The 19975-nt window shown below is 36.8% G+C and overlaps 1 protein-coding gene across 15 annotated transcripts in view; it reads left to right on the forward strand.

The window, feature by feature from the left end:
* HDAC9 (histone deacetylase 9) overlaps positions 1-19975 on the forward strand; it is a 462497-nt gene that overhangs the window by 256672 nt on the left and 185850 nt on the right. For 11 of the 15 annotated variants that reach the window (XM_033083076.2, XM_033083067.2, XM_033083095.2 and 8 more), the window contains 5 exons: positions 4395-4517; positions 6117-6164; positions 6600-6810; positions 7206-7423; positions 15578-15847. In XM_033083076.2, coding sequence (XP_032938967.1) covers positions 4395-4517; positions 6117-6164; positions 6600-6810; positions 7206-7423; positions 15578-15847 — 870 coding nt within the window. Of the gene's footprint in view, positions 1-4394; positions 4518-6116; positions 6165-6599; positions 6811-7205; positions 7424-15577; positions 18144-19975 lie in introns of those variants that run through there. The other 4 variants (XM_033083051.2, XM_033083060.2, XM_033083042.2 and 1 more) reach the window with 2 other exon arrangements.

Below are 19975 nucleotides of genomic sequence, written 5' to 3' on the forward strand. Positions count from 1 at the left end.
AGATCTTATCCAATTGGATCTTCTATTGACTTGACAATTCCACAAAATGGAAGGGCATTTATGTCTCAGGCTGATCTATGGTGCTCGTGACTTTGCATGTTGCAGTTTCTGGACACTTGCACCATCAGAAATACACACAGGGTGGTCAGGCTGGTGGTCTCTGGGGAGATTTGGAAAGGTTGTAGCAAGAACCAGTAATTATATTCTGTTTGCCAGTAGAACATTGCCTTGCATATTATTTGCCATTTCTGTGCCAGACATCAAAAATTATTACCCTAATATACAATCAAAGATGTTCAAAGGAGCCTAAAACGTTCCTTTAGAAGTTGAGCTCTGCATGCTGGCATCAGTCACTTCACTTGGTGAAATGTGCTAAGAAGATGAAACTACAGACTTCCACTTCTGGATCCACTTGGGGTTTTCTTTACCTCTCTGGTTACTTGACTCTCAGTACTGTGGTCCTGTGGGTTCAAACATTTTTCCATAAATCTCAGCTTCACTGATTCTTATTTTGGTATCTTAACGGCAGCCAGTAGTTCAACAAACTCCTACATATCTCTTTCCTAGTTTAGCGTTAGCCAGCTCTCAAAGGCCATACAGCTAATCAATTTTTAATCAGATTCACAAAGTACAGAAGTTTCTAATAATAGGACAAGTGTTCCAAAATCACCCAAAATATCACTTGTTTTTTCTGTAATCCTGCATGACTCACATTGCTGTTGTTTCATAATCGTTGTTGTGACATTTGCAGTAAGTGTTGCGCTCATATCTGAGTGGGTGGATAGCCGCGGTTTTCATGGCAGCAAATAAAACACTTTTTGCTGGGGAAAAACAGGTTGCTATGACAGAGTCATTTACCAGTAAAACATGAGTCAGTACCGTAAATGATTATACTCCAGTGCATGGACAGAATTAGAGCATTATCAGCAATGAAGCAGATTTTTAAAGTATTTTTACCACATCCATTGGAATAGTGAGACTTTTAAGTGGTTTACTCTCTGGAGCAGACAGTCTGGTGGGTAGACATTTACAGTTTTTTGAATGAACAAAGGTGTACTGCACATGCTGCAGCTTTGCAGATAATCTTTTACTATCACAGTTCCCTTAATGGTACTTTCACTACCATTTGTTAAAACACTGGTCTCATTATATGAAACTTGAAAGTTGAACTCAGGATTTTAATTGCACCTTATAAATAAAATCCTGTTTTTATTAGGCACAGTTGTCTCCAGTATCATCAAGGTTCACCGCAGTAGCTATTTGTCTCCTGTAGCATGCCATACCCTTTCAGGTCACCTGCTGTGCTGGGGCTAAATCTTACTTGCCTGAGAAATGCAAGCAGAATTGAGCCCCTGCACAGCATGTCCCTTGAGTTCAGAGGGACAACCTGCTTTAGTCATGTGAAATGATTAATTTTAGGCATTCACGGTCTGGTCAAAAGCCATTGAAGGCAATGGAAAGTTTCCAGTTGGTGGAACTGGGCTTCAGATCAATTTCTTTCTTCTATTTGTGCTTTGGAAAGCAGTATTTCCTAGAATATCACTTGATTATACAGGAGATATAAATAACATGTGACAGATAAACACACATTTGTTTTGTACAACTCTGCAGCCTCATGCTTTTAATACTCAGCTCCTTGAGGTGATCTTTGTAAGGAGCCAGTGGAAAAATGTGTAGGTTTCTGACCAGCTGATGAGGTTTGTGTCAAGTGTATGTGAAGAGAGTCTAAATTAATTCTTTCAGAAATCATCCCAAAAGCCTCAGGAAATACAAACATAAGTATTTGTGAATATTGAAAGCTGTGTCATATAGCTCCACAACTGATAAGTATTAAAGCCAACCCATTTTGTCTTCCCTTTGTAATCTATAAATGTGCATATAAACATGCACACATAGTGCTCCTGCTTCTCAGCAGGTCCCACAGCACAACCAAAGCACAGTTGTTCATGGTTTCTTGTTGATCGTCGTGCTCTGCTACACTGAGTACTTGTACTCTGTTTTAAGAAAGATGGGCTATTTTAAGCATCAGTAAGCAGAATCTATGGACCCAAGGAGTAGATACTTAGAGGAGCAGTTAGGGCAGGTTGCTCTTTGGGGTAGTTTAGGTGCCAATCCAAACCACCATGTCTGCTGTAGGATGAGGACATGACTTAGCCACTGTGCTGCCAAATGGTTCTCTTGGCAACTCCTGCGTGTGCCACCATTGCAAGGAACTGTTGACCATGCAAAGAGAAAAGCTGCAGCTGGGATCACAAATTTCTGCCTCTGGGGGACCTTGCTTGAGCAGAGTGCTTGGATTAGAGAACATCCAGTGGTCCCTTTGAACCTTACCCATTCTGGGATTTGGTGATACGCAGAGGACCCTAATCTATGCAAGTGGACTACTACGTTTATTTTGGGAGATGAGGTTAAACTTATGATGCTTAGGATAATATTACCTGAAAATATTTTTAAAAATCAATTACTTACCAAAATGAAAATGACAGGTTATTAGCAGTATTAGAAAGTATATTAAGAGGCTTTTACTAGTTCACTCCTGTTTTCTGTATTAAACTCCTGTGGTAAAAAACACCATTGCTTCTACCTGATGAAATAATCATGCCTGACCTTAGTGTGGGTAATGTGTTTTGCTGCTATTACACCCTGCCATTGTTATTTTTAGTAATTCAAAACTTAGAAGGTAATAGTGGTATACCAAAAACCAAATATTAAACCTAAATCTTTGAAGTATCTTTGTATTAATGCTGCCGTTGCTAAAAAAATTGATTGTATCCTAGGAGGCACATTAGACTGTCCTTTTTCACTTAAAAATGTATAGACTCTCTCCATAATATCTCCATAGTCTTGACATACTTGCATTTATTCGTGGTCAAAGGTGGATGTTATCAAGGCAAGACACTGTTAGCCAGGAATTAATGTAATATACAAGTGGTGCTTCTTTGTTTCCTAAGCTATCTGTTGACATTCCCTAGGTACCAAAAGAAAATTGCAGGGATAGACTTCTACTGTTATTGTCTCAGTGATAGGTCGTATCTCCAAACAAACTGTATGAGGAAGGTTATGTTTTGGAATAACATCCTGTGTTTTTGTGCTTAACCACTTTCCATTGATGGTCTGAAGTTGCATTGTATTAACACAAAGTATTTTACAGAGTTAATTGATATTCCAGGTTTGTCCGGGGGAAAATCTACAGCTCCCCACAACATGCTTGACAAGTTATTATATTTACTTTAGTCAAAGCCCGAGTGTGCAGTATCCCTCTTGGAGGTGGTCTATTATTGGAGTCCCATATGCTTTTTGTTTGGGAAGAAAGCAGTCACTGTGTCATACTGTTACACAGGGTATTCTTTTTCAAGGATGTTGTTCCCTTGGGGACCATATCATGCCAGAGTTCCTAAGTCTAATAAGACCTTTGTAGCTCTTATTGAGTCAAAGTTCTGGGAGGGAAGCAAGAGTTAAACAGAAAATATAATTCAAGCAACTATACTAGACCACATGTTGAAAAATATCACTGTTCAAGCAGAAAAGCAAAGGCTTCAAAAAGATTCCTGATGTGGTAATCTTTTTATGTTTCTTCCCAATTAATCTGTGGAAATAAAAAGGGTGATCTTTGTAGAATGTCTGGTTTTATTTTAAAGTAATTAAAAATACATCAGCAGTTCCATGTCCTTGAAAACTATATCACAAGTCTTCAAAAGAAGTGTTAAAATTTTTAACTTGAATGGATTAGGAAAGCTGTGAGGGGTATCCCATCATCAGAGAATGACAGGATTCTGGTTTTGTATATATGCAGAGAGAGAGAGAGAGAGAGAGAGAGTCTATTTTAGATGGCAGATGCCTTACTTTCCACACAGAATTTTCCATGTTAATGGAAGTAAATAATGTGTCTGAAACATACCCATATCATAATCTGGCTCACAAATACAGGGACTAGCTAAAAAAGACATTTTGTACCTTACAAAAAGAGTCATAACAACCATGGTAAAGGTTTAATACATCCCTGTTCATGATTCAGTTGGATATAATGCTGAACTCACTGGATGAAATTCCCACCGAGTTTCTTGGAGTGACTGTCCAGTTGATGAGAGGAACTGATGTTGAATTGATGAGAAGTTCATAAGATGGTCTAGGAATCCTCAAGATTTTAGTTTTCCGTGGAAATTTGATTTACTAACGAAGGAATAATCCCAGACACATATCAATTCTTTTCTTAAGAAAAGAACTATCAACATGTTATTTTACAGGGACAGTAATTTTCCACATCTGGAACTCCATTGGGATGCAAACCAATGACTGGTACATAATTGGCATTCCGTGTGCTGGGATACAAGCATAAAATAACCACGATAAAAAGCTTGGAGATTTACTTCTGTTGGTTTCCTCCTTTATTCCAGCACCTGGTTTCCCAGCAACGCCTTTTGATACAGGATGAATCAGTGAACTTGTTGAGTCTCTACACATCCCCTTCTCTGCCCAACATTACCTTGGGACTTCCAGCAATACAGCCTCAAATCAGTGTAAGTGACCAGTCTCAAGCCTTCCTGCATACATTTGCTTCCAGAAAACCTACTTTCTGAATATTCTCTTTATATTTTTTGCATTTTGGAACACGAACAATTCAGAGTAGAACCAGACATCTCTTTGCATTGGGCAAAATCTGGATATTTACGGGCACTACTTGAAAGCAATATTCATTCTTGATCTCAAATAAACAAGTGCCAGTGTGGATCTTAGCTAAGAACAGGCCACATGCATTGCATTTATGCCAGATAATAGACTTCAGACGTGGCAAGAAGTATATGAGGAGATTATTTAGTATAAAAGTTTAAATTATATGATAATTTCTACATGATAAATTACAGCACCTGTAGCTTCTTTATGAGATTCCAGTAATGACCTAAACTGAGCTGGAACATTGCAGGATAAGAATGTAGTATTCCTCTGGTTCAGTAAAACACCTGAAAATTTTGCTATTTTCAAAATTTACAGCAGGTCAAAATTTACCTGCTTTCCGGCAACAACAACAAAAATGTAAAAATACTGATATGTGGTGTTTCTTTACAACAGTGAGGGAATTGGTAACTTCTATGAAGAAATTAAGGCTTATAAGCACACATTTCAGTGGTGGTTAAAAAAATTAAATCTATACAATCCACAATGGTTTGTAATAATGCTACTTAATTCCAGTGCTAATGTAGTTTCAAGTCAAAGTTCCATGTTATTTTATGGCTTTTTCAATACATTTACTGTTCTTAGCAGTAATATATTGCTGTAATCTAAGATTTTAACGTCAGACACAGAACTTTGCAAAGAAAATTACGTAAGCCTGAAATCAGTCACTGAAAGTCTTTGCAAATTATTGTTTTTAAAGGATGGAAAAATTGAACATCATTAAAAGTAGTACTTACTTTCTCAGAGGATATGTTCAAAATTTTCTTAGCTGTTTCACAAAAATATAACTAGCTTCAACTAGCTTCAAAGTAAATTTATAACATTAAAAAGAAATGAAAATATGTTTCATTTGCTCACTCAAATCTTATAAGCTTTTGATGTGGCCAACTAACACCAAATATTACTTTTGGCATTAGAAAAAACAAAGGGATTGATTTATGCAAGTAATGTTTATTTCTGTTACTAGAATAAGCAGTTGCAAATTGAATTTAAAACTTACTTTGCTGTTTGTTTTTCAGGGGAGGGTGATAGCAGTATGAAGTAAGCATACACCAAAAAATATTGGTGAAAACTTATTTTAGAATATATGGAATTCATCTTATTATTGATACTGTTTTTACCATGACTTAGCATAAGTGGTTATCTGCAAGCCTCAATATGCATATTTCTGTTAGCTTATTATTCTTGCTGTAAAAATTGTTATCCTGCTTGATCTGCTGTTTCAAGATTGTTTTTTAATAGGCAAAGAACAAAGCAATACAGTGTACATTTGCAATGATGAAGGACCAAAACTTCCAAAAACTTTAAATCAATAACTGTGCAATTTGTAAGGCACTTCAAAATGCCACACACATGCAACAGCTCTTGATGAATCTGTAGATGAGAGTTTAACTGTACAAGTTTGCTTTGCAAAGGGTAAAACTTACGTTTGTGCTGTCCTTCAGGGAGTCAGGGAGTGCTCCAGGAAAAGTAATAGCTTCCCTCTACTACAGGTAACTATTTTGTTTTGCTGATTGGCTTGCTGTGTGATGGAAAGTTATGTGAGAAACCAAGTCTTGCCTATTCCAAACTCAGTGCAGACTATTTCCTCTGATCCTCTAATTTCCTGTGCAGGAGGCTGTACAAAGGTCTTTAGGAATTTTAAGGATAGGTCCCATTCTTTCATTAATAATGTTCTAACTAGTAATTCCTTATGCTTTGGCTTTATTGCTGACTTTTTTTTTCAACTGGTTTCATTACTCAGTTTTTCACAGCATTACATTTAACTGGCATGTTCTTCCTTTTTGTCTCACAGTCAAAGTGTAAGATAGGGATGTTAACCTTTTCTTCTGTATGTGTTCATGAAGACATAAGGCCATCTAATGAAGCAGAGGTGTAAATGGCCACTTCTCTGAAAACCAGTTACCAATGCTATTTTTCTTTGACAGGCTTCGTCGTCATTCAAAGAAAAGCAGAAAGGGGAGACCCCATCACTTAGACAAGGAGTGGCCTTGGCTGGACAGTATGGAGGAAACATTCCTCCATCATCAACTCATCCTCACATTGCTCTGGAGGGAAAGCCAAACAGCAGCCACCAAGCTCTCTTACAGCATCTGTTGCTGAAAGAACAAATGAGACAGCAAAAACTTCTTGTGACTGGTAATGATCAAAGCTCCAGCAATACTAATTTAAGATGTTTTTAATGACATTTGTGTTCGGTTTAAACTAATGTAATACAAATACCATACATCCTAACTCTTGGGAAAAGTAGAAGGGTGGAAGAAAAAAGGACGGCATCTTTGTTTTCCCTTTTAGTGATTCTGTTCCAGTCTGTTAGCCTGAAAGAATTCAATGATTACAGAAAAGAGAAAATCATTACTTCATCACATTCTTTTGCAGCAGCTGAACTTCCCAGCCTGGCGAGGCACATCATACACGTCCCACTGCATCAGTGCAGATGCAGAGTTCTGCAATATACACCCCTCTTCTTACTGAAAGCTTTCTTTCCTGTTAGAACGTTTTTCACAAGGGAGTGAAATGTCCCTGTTTTGCAGGAGCGGTTCCTCTTCATCCACAGTCTCCTTTAGCAGCAAAGGAGAGAGTCTCACCTGGCATAAGAGCTGCCCACAAACTGCCACGTCACAGGCCACTGAACAGAACCCAGTCAGCTCCTCTTCCTCAGAGTACTTTGGCCCAGCTGGTCATCCAGCAGCAACATCAGCAATTTTTGGAGAAGCAGAAACAGTACCAGCAGCAGATCCACATGAATAAGGTGAGTTCCCAAAGTAAAGGATTTCCAATAAATTTAAAGATGGAAAACTAAAAACTAAGTGTAGTTATTGGTCCCATGCCACCAGGGACAATAGAGAGATTCTTGCAGGAGTATCTTTTTTGTTTATGCATGGTTGATATATACATTTGTATAGATCTTAATTTTAAGGTTCTGAAATAGGCTACAATTCAACAAAATAGGGTTCAAAGCAGCTTACAGTTTTAGCTGACAGGTGTTTTCCTGTTGAATGTTAAATGATGTCTTAAAAATTGATGTGTACTTCTGAGCTGCAGCAATCACTCCACTTGCTGCTTTCAAATTGAATTAAAACTTACCTAATTGTGGACTAGAATGTTGCATAAATAGAAAACTCATTTGAACTCAAACCAGCTTATTAAATTTATGGGTTTGCATAAGAAGCTTACTAAATATCTGGAGAAATTTTTAATCAGTGTTTATCAAACTGACTTTTCTCTGTAAGTAACATGAAAGTTTCTTACCTATATGGTGATATAAAATGACCATATAAGGAGAAAGAGAAAAATATCCTGTTGCTGGTATGTGACACAGAGTTGAATAATGTAGTACAAGATTCCGTACAGAAACACCTTATTCTGAACAGGGGCAGGGGAAAGAAAAAAGGGACCATCCATTAATAAACAAAGAGCAACAGATTATAACTAAATTTATCAATACTTCTACAACAAAATCAAGTTGTAACCTGCTCTGAAATTAAGATATGCAAGTAATCCTTATCTTTTCTGCACTTAGTACACAGCTTTACACAAGTTGTATACTGAAACTCCATTACTATTACAAAAATATTCATTATACAGCTTTAGTTGTCTTCTTTTGTTTTAGTGCTAGTCAATAACAATATATGAGGCAATGTCAAAGAAGAAAAGATGAAAAGTGGACGTTCAGCTCTTGTACCTAAAAAAAAAAAAAAAATCAATCCACCTTACTTACTGGGTGAATTTCCCAGGGGTTACTGATTCTTTGGAATCTACTAAGAATTCCCAACAAAATTAGAAACAAACCTAGAGTTTAAGTACATAGTTTGTACAGTGGTTTGGTTATTAAATCTTGTCTTAATTAGGAAAAATGAAGACCAGAAAACTTCAAAGTTCAGAGCTGATCCTTGCATGTTAACCCCTCTCAGCTTGGGTGTTTTGATTACTCAACTAGGACTCCAGTTGGCTTTTCTTTGAGTATGCATTCCATATGTTTAATCAAGATGGCATATGTATATCTCGTAGCCTCAGGTTTTGAAAATATTTCACCTTCCCTCAATTGTCTAAAAAGACTTCTTAACTGCTTAAGTACTGAGTCTTTTTGCTACAAACCCATCAGTTCATGTATTCCTCACAAAGCAAAGAATCCCACTGACATGTTTTTCTTAGATAATATGCTTCTTGATATAAATTCTACCATAGCATCTGGGGGTATGTGCTGTGTGGCACATATGAACATTTATCTCTAGTGTGAAAATTAAACTTGGGGCACATAACCATATATTTCTAGTCACATAGAACCAGAAATGCATCGCATCTTACCAGAGATAGATTGGATAAGGAAGGAAAAAGATTGGAGCTGGTTTGTGATAATGTTTATTTCAGTAACATTTTTTTTTCAGTTGAACTACAGTGAACATACATGCTAATGAGAATAATTCCCTCTCATACTTGAAATATGCCTTCATTCTCACATGATCATTTGTGATGAAAAGACAAAACTGGTGAATCTAGCTTTGATTCTGTACAGTATAGGCTATACATACATACAGAGAGTGGAAATGTGAGTCTATCCTAGGGCCTCTCTCTGCCTTGAACCTCCATAACCTACTTTTGCCCCAAGAGCTTCTCAATCTCCTACTCCCAGAGCAACCAGGCTTCTTCAGGAGCACAGTAACTCCTCAGAGCAGCAAATGCCTGAGGAGGAATGCGATCATGTTGCAGCCAGAGAAGCAGTGGGATTTCTGAGGATGCTTGTGGTTTATCAGACTTTACAATTTGCAGCATCTAGGTTCTTCTCTGTTCTCAGAAGAAACATTTTTAAGAATAAAACTGAAAAATGTTAGTGCTGTAATCACATATCTGTCCTCTGCAAGGACACAGAAAGCCAGGGAGCTTCCTTATGTACTTAAAGAACCTGATTTTTATGAACTGGAATTTAAGGGTAGCCAACAGACAAGAGAGTGAGAAAAGATCAAATCATGAAGTAGCTTTTTAATGGTGAATTTAAACCTGTCTTCTTTAACCTTTTAGCTAAAAGTTCAAATTTAACTCCTTGGCTACATATGGTTCTTGAACTCTGCTAGAGTAATAGAATATACTTTGTTCAGTCTTAAAACTTTTCTGTATTCACAGTTGAAGTTATTTTTTTGATTACATAATCTGCACAGCTTTACAATCAAACTCTGCTATGCAGAGTTACAGTTATTTGAAACTTTAAACAGTAGCTACTCTAGACCAAAAAGGAAAGAAACAAAACATTTTATTTCTTAGGGTAAGTTTGGGCATGTATCAAGTTAATACATGAACTTTTTTTTTTCTGTTGTTCTGTCCTTTACTCTTCAGTTCATGGGTTGTATAATGAAATCTGCACAGAGGTATAATTCCGATCTTTTCAGCCATGGAAAATGCATAGGTTCCATTTAATAAGGAATACTCAAGGACGCTAAAAGTTTTGGCAATAAAAGACCAGAACCATTTTAAATTGTCAAGACTGTGAAATGTTAATTGATCAAGATCTTAGAGCAAATTAATATCTTCTTTTTTGTTTTCTATTTCCCTTCACATTTTATTTCTTATTTTAATCTTCAAGTACTTAAGTCTTTAGTATGCAACTGAGCCCACAATTTGAGTGTTTGCTCTGAAATAAGATGATAGGGCACGTGTCAGCACTCCCTGATAACTGGGTTTGGACTGGATCTTTTTGGCTGACTTAAAGTTGTAACAACAAATAGAGGAAGAGAACCACTTTTTCCTCACCCCATTGTTCTTGTATTTATCTTATATTAATTTTTTTTTTAAGCCAGTGCTGATGTGAGGGTGATAACAAGCAAAATCTAACATAGGTCAGAGGTAAAGGATTCCCCTAGATCATTTACATTTTGTAAAGAAACAAATCATTGCCAAAAGGTGTGCCTCTGTCCTTACTAGCAAAGAGGAGATCCCCTATGGATTATTTCTGGTCAGCTGTCAGATGCCTGGCTTTTGATGTGGGAAATGGTATATGTCTCCACTGAAGTTTGACATTTATACCTGTGGGATCTAGTACACTGACCTTCTTAAAACATTCTGCAAATGTTGACATCTCTTCCAAAAGTAGGTAAAAAACCTTGTCCCAGAATTAATAATGAATGTGAAGTAACCTGAACTCAGCTTGTCTTAGGGAAGACCAGCTTTGCCATTGTCAGCTTTAATATACTTCTGTCCAAATGACAGCTTATTTCCTCATAACACCCTTTGATCACCATTGCAGATCTTCATTCTGCTCAATAAAGGGAGACCAAAGTCCAAAACCCCCAGTTAAAATTGGTGCAATTGGATACCAAAAGACCACTACTGCAATAAAAAAACTTAAAATCTTGATATTTATTGTGTGTATCTGTATCTAGAAAGCTTTGACCCAGCCACTTGCAGAAAAAAACAAGGATTTTGATTTAACTAATCTAAATGCAATGCCCCTAGCAGAAGTCTGTGTTAAAGAAAATCTCAGAAATCATAATGTGAAGAGTACATGAACAAAACCATCTGTCTTTAGAAGTTATTTTTGCCATCTATGATGAATAAGGCCTGCCTCTACTGAAGCTGAAGTCTTCACTGGGGCCAAGATTTTATTTGATCAGTGTAGGAACCCTATCTTAAATTGTGTATTCACAGCATTTTGGCAATTTGTTTTTAATGGTAAAATTCTCTGTATTGGAGAAATAAAGGGTATAAAATAATGGGGTAGTTGGTAGTGTGCTCCAAAGTGTGGGAGCTATATGGATAATGCTAAGGCTTATATAAGAAACACCTGAATTTCAGTTTTCATTCTAGGATGTCAGTTGGTTTAAAGCATCTCTGTATAGGGAATTGGTCACCAGGAAGGCCTGTTAGGTAAAAAATATATAGGAAGGGAATATTAGGGAATATTCATTAGTACTTGGATGGTGTTCTCAGTTTACCAATATCTCTTAATTAAAAAATGAAAAAAAAAATAGGGAAATTCATGTTAATGGAAAAATGGAGCTATTATTTATTGCTAGTAAGAATATTGAAAAGATACAGTTGACCCCAGATTAATCATTCACTTCTCTGAATTAATTTAATGGAATGTGGGAGGCCAGGTTCAGCAGTAGTAAATCAGTCTGTCTTCATTAAACATATTACACTGAGGTTTTGGTTTTGCAGCTTGCAGATCTGACTAGCATCTTCTGTAGTGAGAGATATTCTTTCAACAATTGCTAACAGCAGGGGTTTATTTGGGCAAAACTAAAGGAACTGTTGTCTGTTTGGAACTGGAAAATGCCCAGAGCATTTTCTCCTTTACTGAGAGCTAATGCTTGAGCCATAATGCAGAAGAATGATTTTGAAAGATAAATACATCCCTTAGAAATATTGGTACTACACGAGTAACAGATACAACAGGTGCAAAGTTGTTTTCAGTGCAGCTAACAATGTATGTACAACACATGTAGTTGGCAATCTGACTGCCATAGGGAAGAAGGGAAAAAAGCGTTCTGTGAGAATATATATGAGTTCTTAGAAATGACTGCCATGTATTTAGAATTTAGAGTTAATTAAGGATGGAATCCTGTTGGTTGGCTGTTGCAGGACTTAGTGATTTTGTCTCTTTGTGAAGACATCTTATTTAAAACACAAGAGCATATAATTTCAAAGAAAAAAAACTACAGGGGCTGCAGCTGAAGGATCTGTAAAATGGTCTATTGCAATGTCCAGATTATTTAGTCTTCCGTTTTTCTGTACAACCAAGCAGGTTAGGATATGTTTGATGTCTTTTTCTTTGATTATACTCTTGCAGTTATACAGTGGAGTTGATATCTGTAAATACTTCTTTTCCTGCTGATACTATTTGACTCATACATATCCCTTATAGCTTAATTTCCTGAAGATAAAAGCACAAAATATATAGGCTGCATTAGCATGAAGACTTCTTTTTGTGACACTTACATTGGAATATGTGATAGCAATAAAGTATATGTAAAGTGTAATCAATATGTGTAACCCTTCATTTATTAGGGAAATAAACCATGGTTTTGTTATTATTTTTGAACCTTATCCCAATAAAACTCAGATTAAGCATTCACTTTTTCAAAATAAAAAAGATGCATTAAAATTAGGAGAAAGTCCTCCATGTAGCTACAGATAAAGTCAGAAAAAACATTGTAAGTGGAGGTTTAAAGTGAAAGGTTTAAATATTAAGTGTGAGCAGAAATATCCAGCTGTTCAATGAAAGGACCTGAGCAGTGTTTCATTCAGAACATTTTCTGCTGTGTAACCCATCTTTAGATAGAGAAGATAGAAATTCAGACTCTAAACTGCTATCTTCACATGTTTCCAGATGCAGCACTACCACTAGGAGTAGTGAGATGTTTCCGACTTAGACCTGTCCAGTAATGCTCATTAGAATAATTACTGGAACAGGATGGGGCCAAGCTGTGTTTAAAAAAAACTTCAACAAATATGAAAGCATCGTGGTGACACAAAGAAAGCAGTCAGCTGTGGCTTAGCAGTCTGAGCAGTAGAAGGGATTTGCAGCTTTTGGGTCACGTCCCCACTATTCCATCCATGCAATTTGATCATGCTCCATCACATGAGAAGACATGACTGTAGTGCCTCATAGCCCCTTGCCTGAGGCTAAGTTAAAATCACAGTGGGAAGGATGCTTTTAATAAAATTTTGTAGTAAAGAAGACACTTTTTAAACTCTATTGAGTAAATATATAAAGACTTTCATTTCACAGTTTTAGAAAATTTAATTTGCTTATCTCCTCCTGTTGCTGAGATCTGGAGCAAATCACCTGCTGAGTTCCACAGCATGGGAGAAGGCTCCAAAACAGGAACACTGCAAATTGAAATGCACACAGATCTCACTCTAAGTCTCTGCATCCCCCTTACGTGTACTTGTTCTCTTCACTGGTTGCATGCAAGAAGTGCCTGAAGGTGATCCATGTATAGATTCTATACTGCAGTCCATCATGTGTTGCCTCAGAAAATTCAGCAGCAGATCTGTACCCATATAGAAGTGTAAAGAAGAAAGAGCCTGACATAAAAGTGAAAAAGCATAAAAGAAAGGAGCACAGTAATGAGCTAAATATGTGTCTTAGCTTTGCTGTGGGCATGCACTCATTTTCTCTTGGCTTCCCCTGCAGAAAAGTCCACCTGGTGTCAAGTAACTGGCACAGGGAATGGTTTACAGATGGATCAGCCTCAGTGATTCTTGTAGTTTATATGATTATCTGTCGCACAGATGTTTCAGCTTGTGTTTGCTCACTTGCAGCCAGCCATGCACCCTTACCTCCTTTCTCTTCCTACTTGCTTCCCCACAAATGGTTAACTAACAATATTTAACAATAATAATGATAATGATAATAGTAATAATAAGTGAAAGAAGTGTACCTGAGCTGAATACATATAGTTAGCTTTAGTACCTTCTTGGTCAGTGTCATCCCCTGAGAAACAACTGGAAAAGAATTATAGGTTTGGTCTGAGAAATTTTTCAGATGCTGTGCAATGAAAGCAGGCTCTCCACATTAGTTGAGGTAGTAAGGATTGCCCAGTTTAGGGCATGCCACCTGCAGCATGCAGGACACTCACGTTGTGATCTGGCAGTTACTACAGTAATGAAGAGGGATTCTTTATTTGTTTCATTTTAATAAGCCATTAAACTCCCATAACACCTCAAAAATGAAGGTTTGCTGTGACAATAGCCAGACAGGCTTCCTTTGAGGAATTTGTTTCTCCACTGATGTGAGGCATATGCATCAGAGCATCAACTGGAAATAAACTGATCTTTCAACTCCTTGTTGACTTCATAGGATTTCCTAAATTCAGCTGCAGTTTCTTGATCACAGTTTACATGCCAACCCGGCATTCTTCTTGCATTAGCAAGCTGAATGAAACTGGATGGTCCGTGGTTTGTGACAAAAAAAGACATCCTGAAGCTATTCATATACTCAGTAATTGAGTATATAACACCAGCTGAAACTCAGTTTGAAAGACATGGTTGATGGCTGGGGAGAGACAGATAGGAAGAAGGATGTATGTAAGAGTAAAGGTAAAAGGTGTTTTTTCCCTCTCAGGATATTTGACTTAGATGATTCAAAACAGTATTTGCTTGAAATTGAGTAGGCCAGTTGAATAAGTGATAATTACACACTCAACCCTGCAACTTCTTACTCACATGTCACTTTCAGCAAAGTAGGGATTTCTTTATGTTTAGGTTTTGCACATTTGGAGTGTTTTTGAATGCATTGGTTTCATCTTGAACAGCAAAACACAAAGTGCACGTGATTGCAATACTCAGGCATCCGGCACTTCCTTTCCAATAGCAGTTACTGGGTTATATCATCAATGCTGGAGCTGGGATACCTGTGTGATGCACCACAAAGGCTGTAGTCCTTCCAGTCATGAACAGATCTGCTTGTACCACGGGATGGGGGACTGACACCAGCTCTTTGTCACTTCTTCTTTGTTGGCTTTCAGTGCCTTCATGCTTTAATTGATAGAGATGTTGGTGTGAAAATTCTCTAATTTGATTGTGACAAAATATTAACCAGGTTACTAATTCGTTCATATGTGTTCTTTTATTATTTTGTGTTGTGAGTAATTAATTGGAAGAGGGTGTTTCTGCATGCGTGTTTGAAGAAGATGAAGAAAGATTAATTTTACTAGTTTACCAGCTGCAACAGTCTTAACAGATGTGTCATGTTTTTCATTATCTATAAACATGGTATTCTCTGCTGCAGAATAAAAGGTGACCTTTTGCTTAGGGACTTTTTTTCTTTTTCCTGGATACATCAGCATTTTGATGGTGCATGGCTACATGGGTTTTCTGTGGACACTTTAATTTCCTCCGTGCAGATGAAATTGATGTTCGGCATCAGTGTAAGGAGTCAGTACTTGTTCCCCTCTTCTCTTTCCAGATGCTCTCTAAGTCCATTGAGCAGCTCAAGCAGCCTGGCAGTCACCTGGAGGAAGCTGAGGAAGAGCTTCATGGAGATCACTCGATGCAGGAAGAGCGAGCTCCCGCCAGCAGTGCCAGCGTTAGGGCTGAGAGCAGCAGTGCTGGTGTGGATGACAGAATAGGACAGCAGGTGGGGGCTGTGAAAGTCAAAGAGGAGCCACTGGACAGTGATGAGGATGTTCAAACCCAGCAAATGGAATCTGGGGAGCAAGCTGCTTTTATGCAACAGGTAATAGGCAAAGATTTAGCTCCAGGATTTGTAATTAAGGTTATTATCTGAACATCACATGCATTTTCTAGGCTTTGATAAGCAATTGTGTTTTGAGTCACTGAGCTAGCAATCCTGATTTACTGTTCAAAGAATTTAACAAATGCAGAAGTGTTGTATGTACACTTGAAAACATAGTGAAGCTCATCTTTATGGCCACTAATTGAGAAAGTATCTGTTGCAATCAATTATTCTGCATAAATCTTTGAGTAATAGCTGATAGAAGTTGTATTAGCCCAGAATTACCTTACAGCGCTTAGTCCTAGTGAAACAGAACTCGTATCACCTAGCCTGTTGAGATCAGCAATTGTTGGAATTAGTTTCCAGACCTGATTGATGAAACATTCTTCTGATTTTGAATTCTCTGACTTCTGCTTTCAGCTGTCTGTATATATTGTATCATACTGTAGTCTTGAACACTGTTAATGTTAGGGTTTTCTTTTCCCCAGTAGACAGGTACTGACTGCTATCTTGGTGGTCTCAGGCTGATGTATAAAATTTAATTTAGAGAAGAGTACAAGGTGGATATAAAGAGGCAAGGCAAGGCACTGTTTTAAAATTGCATTGTTTTCTTTTTTGCACTGCTTGGTTAATTTTTCATTCTGTCTTATTTGATGATAAGGTCCGCAGAGACGTCCTTAAATGCAGCAGATGCAAGTACTGGTGAGAAGCAAAATGCAGCATTAGGTTCCCATTCAGTTATTAGGACACTGCACGAAAAGCACAGAACTGTTATCGTTATCATCTGATATCCAATCACTTGTTTGGTTTGTTAAATGAAGACTAATTGCACAATATCTCACAACCTTTACCATGGAGTCTCATGGACAAATCCTGAAATAACAACTGGGCATAAAATGCCACCTTGGCAGAAGGCAGGTTCAGCTTGTCTGGGAGCTCCAGGCGAGGCTGAAAGGCGCAGTGGTGTGCGCAGCCCGCGAGCTGCATCCCAGCCCATCCCAACAGGCAGGGCAGCGCTGGGTGCAGTGCAGGGCCCTGTTTATCTAAGTCAGTACTTTGTCAGGTCCCTGCTGTTCTCCTGCAGAAAAGTGATTTTGGGAAGGGGGGGCAGGAAATGCCTTATGGAAACAGGAAGCCCAAGTGATTCATGTGCTGAGGAATGCGGGGCAGGGGGGACGGGGCAGCGCTCCCTCTGTTTTTAAAGGCACTCTATGAATTGATTTATTGTCAAAGAAAATAACAAAGCGAGTAGGGAAATTGTTAAGGAAGCTTTCCAGTGAAACATTTCCTTCATATTCCCTTTTGATATGTTTACCTTGTTTTATAGGTTTACTTTTGTTAAGCTAGTTAAAGATTCATTGTATTAAGATCCCCTTTAATATGGATAATCCCAAACTGACCTGGACTCCTTGTCAGGTTTTTTTTTCTATTAAAAATATTTATATTTCTAAAGCTGAGGTATTTTAAGGTGCAGTATCCGGTTTCAAAAGAGATAGTTGTTTTGCCAAATGTAGAAATTGTTCTAAAATATGTTATTAGCATGTGTTGTTTACATTATGTTCTAATACTATTCAGTTTCTTCTAAAATGTTGCAAGTTCTAAAGATACATTATCCTTTTTCCTAGAAGGTCTCCAAACAAAGGACTAAATAGTTGCTGTTAACATAAAAGGCCTCAATAGATAGAAAAATATTTAATTTAGAAAACCACAGGTGATTTTTATGTGTGCTTCATATTTGAACAGAAACGTTTCTCCATCCTGGATGAAAAAAATTACATTTCCATTCAAAACTGAAGGCTATTAAAATGAAATATGTGTTTCCAATTCTGTATATTTTTAATTTTCTTTGAAATTCTGTTAAATTCAGTTTCATCAAAAAAGGGATAGTGCATCTTTTAAAATACATTTGGGGAGAAATTTGCAATTGAAAAGAGTTTTGTACAATATCACTTCAAAGATGTGTATTCACAGAAGACAAAAGATATTTTTATAATGTCATTCAGGTGAGAAACCCCAATATATTAGTGTACTTTAATTTCAGAATCTTTCAAATTTGGATAAAATTAAAATAAGAGAAACTACCTGGAACCAGTGAAAAGGAAAACTGGGTTTAAACAACCACATTTCTAATTGATTATTGTCTCTTACATTTTAAATCTACTGTATTTATTATAATTTACACCCTTAGAGGTGATCTCGTTTTGTGTTGTAAATATATTCTGTTTGTATGTTCCCTTTTTTTGCCTTCTGATATAAGTCTCTTTCTTTCTCAAATAAAGTTTTTTTTTTAAAAGATCCCCTTCCAGATATTTGACTTTGTGTAAATTTGGTAACTTAGAGGTGTTTTTTGCTTTGTACAATCAAATATGTTTGCTACACATTGTTGAAACAATTTAAATTTTCAGGAGCAAGGTTTTTTATTACACTATTCTTACAATAATTACACAAAGTCTTTCCTTTTGGTCTCTTGTTTTATCCTACATCAGCCATTATGATTTTTAGTGAATGTGGAATAGTATTGATGCATGCTCATTTTCCCATCATGGCATCTGTCTTGAACACATGATCATACCATATAGGAAAGGTAAAAGTGAATCCCAGTTTCTCAGCTTCTAACTATCCAAAATTCAGATGAACTGTAATAATTTACATGACATTACATGACATTTCTAAAACCTGCCTAGATCCCTTATCTGAAAACGTGCTTGTACTGACTCTTTGGTATTCATCAACACCTTTACAAAACTAAAGTCCACCCATAAATACACTGAGAGAGAGGGAATCTATGAACTTGGCGGAATTTAAAACAATTGCATGAGACAGTGAAGTCACAATGTAGAGAACTTCCATAAAGTTGTTAAATAACTTTGTGCCATTTCCTGAACTTTGCTTAGGATCTACAGAGAGAGAGCTTGTCCTGCATAACAATCTCTTTTGCTACAGTGCCTGAATTATTACTACCAAAAGAGTTCAGAAAACTATTGCATTGTAGTTCTTATAACTGTTCATTTTGTTTCCAAATACTTTACACAGCTTTGATTCTGGTATAACGATAACTAAAATAAAATCTATGTTTCAACAACCTAAGTACATAAGAATAAATAGTTCCATAAATCAAATACAATTACTTTCACTGCTATAGCAGCAGCGTAATCTTTCATCAGTAATACAACCCCAAAAAATAGATAAAAGGTCAAGTTTTAGCTGAGGAAAGCTTAAAACTAGCATTAACAGTATAACATTGTATTGCTTGCATTATTGTATATACTGTATTTAGAATTATATATTTAAGTAAATCATGCTTTCATAACAGGGATTTTATTTAGTGACCTTTTGTTTAAATACCTGTGTTAGAATTAGAAGAGCAGCCATAAATGTTTTCAATTTACAACATTCCCTTGTTGGGGACTGCACCTAGATTCTTTTCTAAATTATTTACCATGTGTCAAAGCATCCATAATGAAGAAAATAAACATAATACAATAGAATTCACATGCCTTATTTTCTTCCCAGGATGATGTGCATCTCTTTTTTTTTTTTTTAAACAGTATATGTTTATTCTGTCCCATTGTCCAAAAAGTAAAGCCACTACAGCTGATAGCTGACAATTTAGGAGTAATTGATAATAAATGAAGGGAAATCCATCATAATATTTACATACTCAGACATACATTACTGGAATGTAGTTACTGCAACATTAGCCTTCTTGTCATCTTCTGGCATTAACAAAATAGGATTAAAAGCTGAATGCCTCAGTGAAGCACGAGCACTTCAGACACTGCTACTCATTTGTGCACTATCTTCATTTCATCTTCATCATCATCAAGATCACTAAGACTTATTCCATGTTACTTAAGTCAACTATACCCTGTTTTTATCTTCACTGGAATTCTGAGGTAAAAATCTATAAACAATAGTCCCAAGCAGCAATCTAAAAATGTTTACTTATTTCTCCCCCTTATGAACACTTCACAATTTGCAGCCAAAATTAGCTAAGCTGAGTTAATTTCCTTATTGTATTCTGTCCTGCTAGCAGCATGTCCTACTTATCCACTTAAGAAATGTTTGTTTGATTTTCATTTATTTGTTTAGTTTCTGATTTCCTTATGCAGTTCCCATCATCTGGGT

The sequence above is a fragment of the Catharus ustulatus genome, chromosome 1, assembly GCF_009819885.2.
Source record: "Catharus ustulatus isolate bCatUst1 chromosome 1, bCatUst1.pri.v2, whole genome shotgun sequence".
In the NCBI taxonomy this organism is placed as follows: Eukaryota; Metazoa; Chordata; class Aves; order Passeriformes; family Turdidae; genus Catharus; species Catharus ustulatus.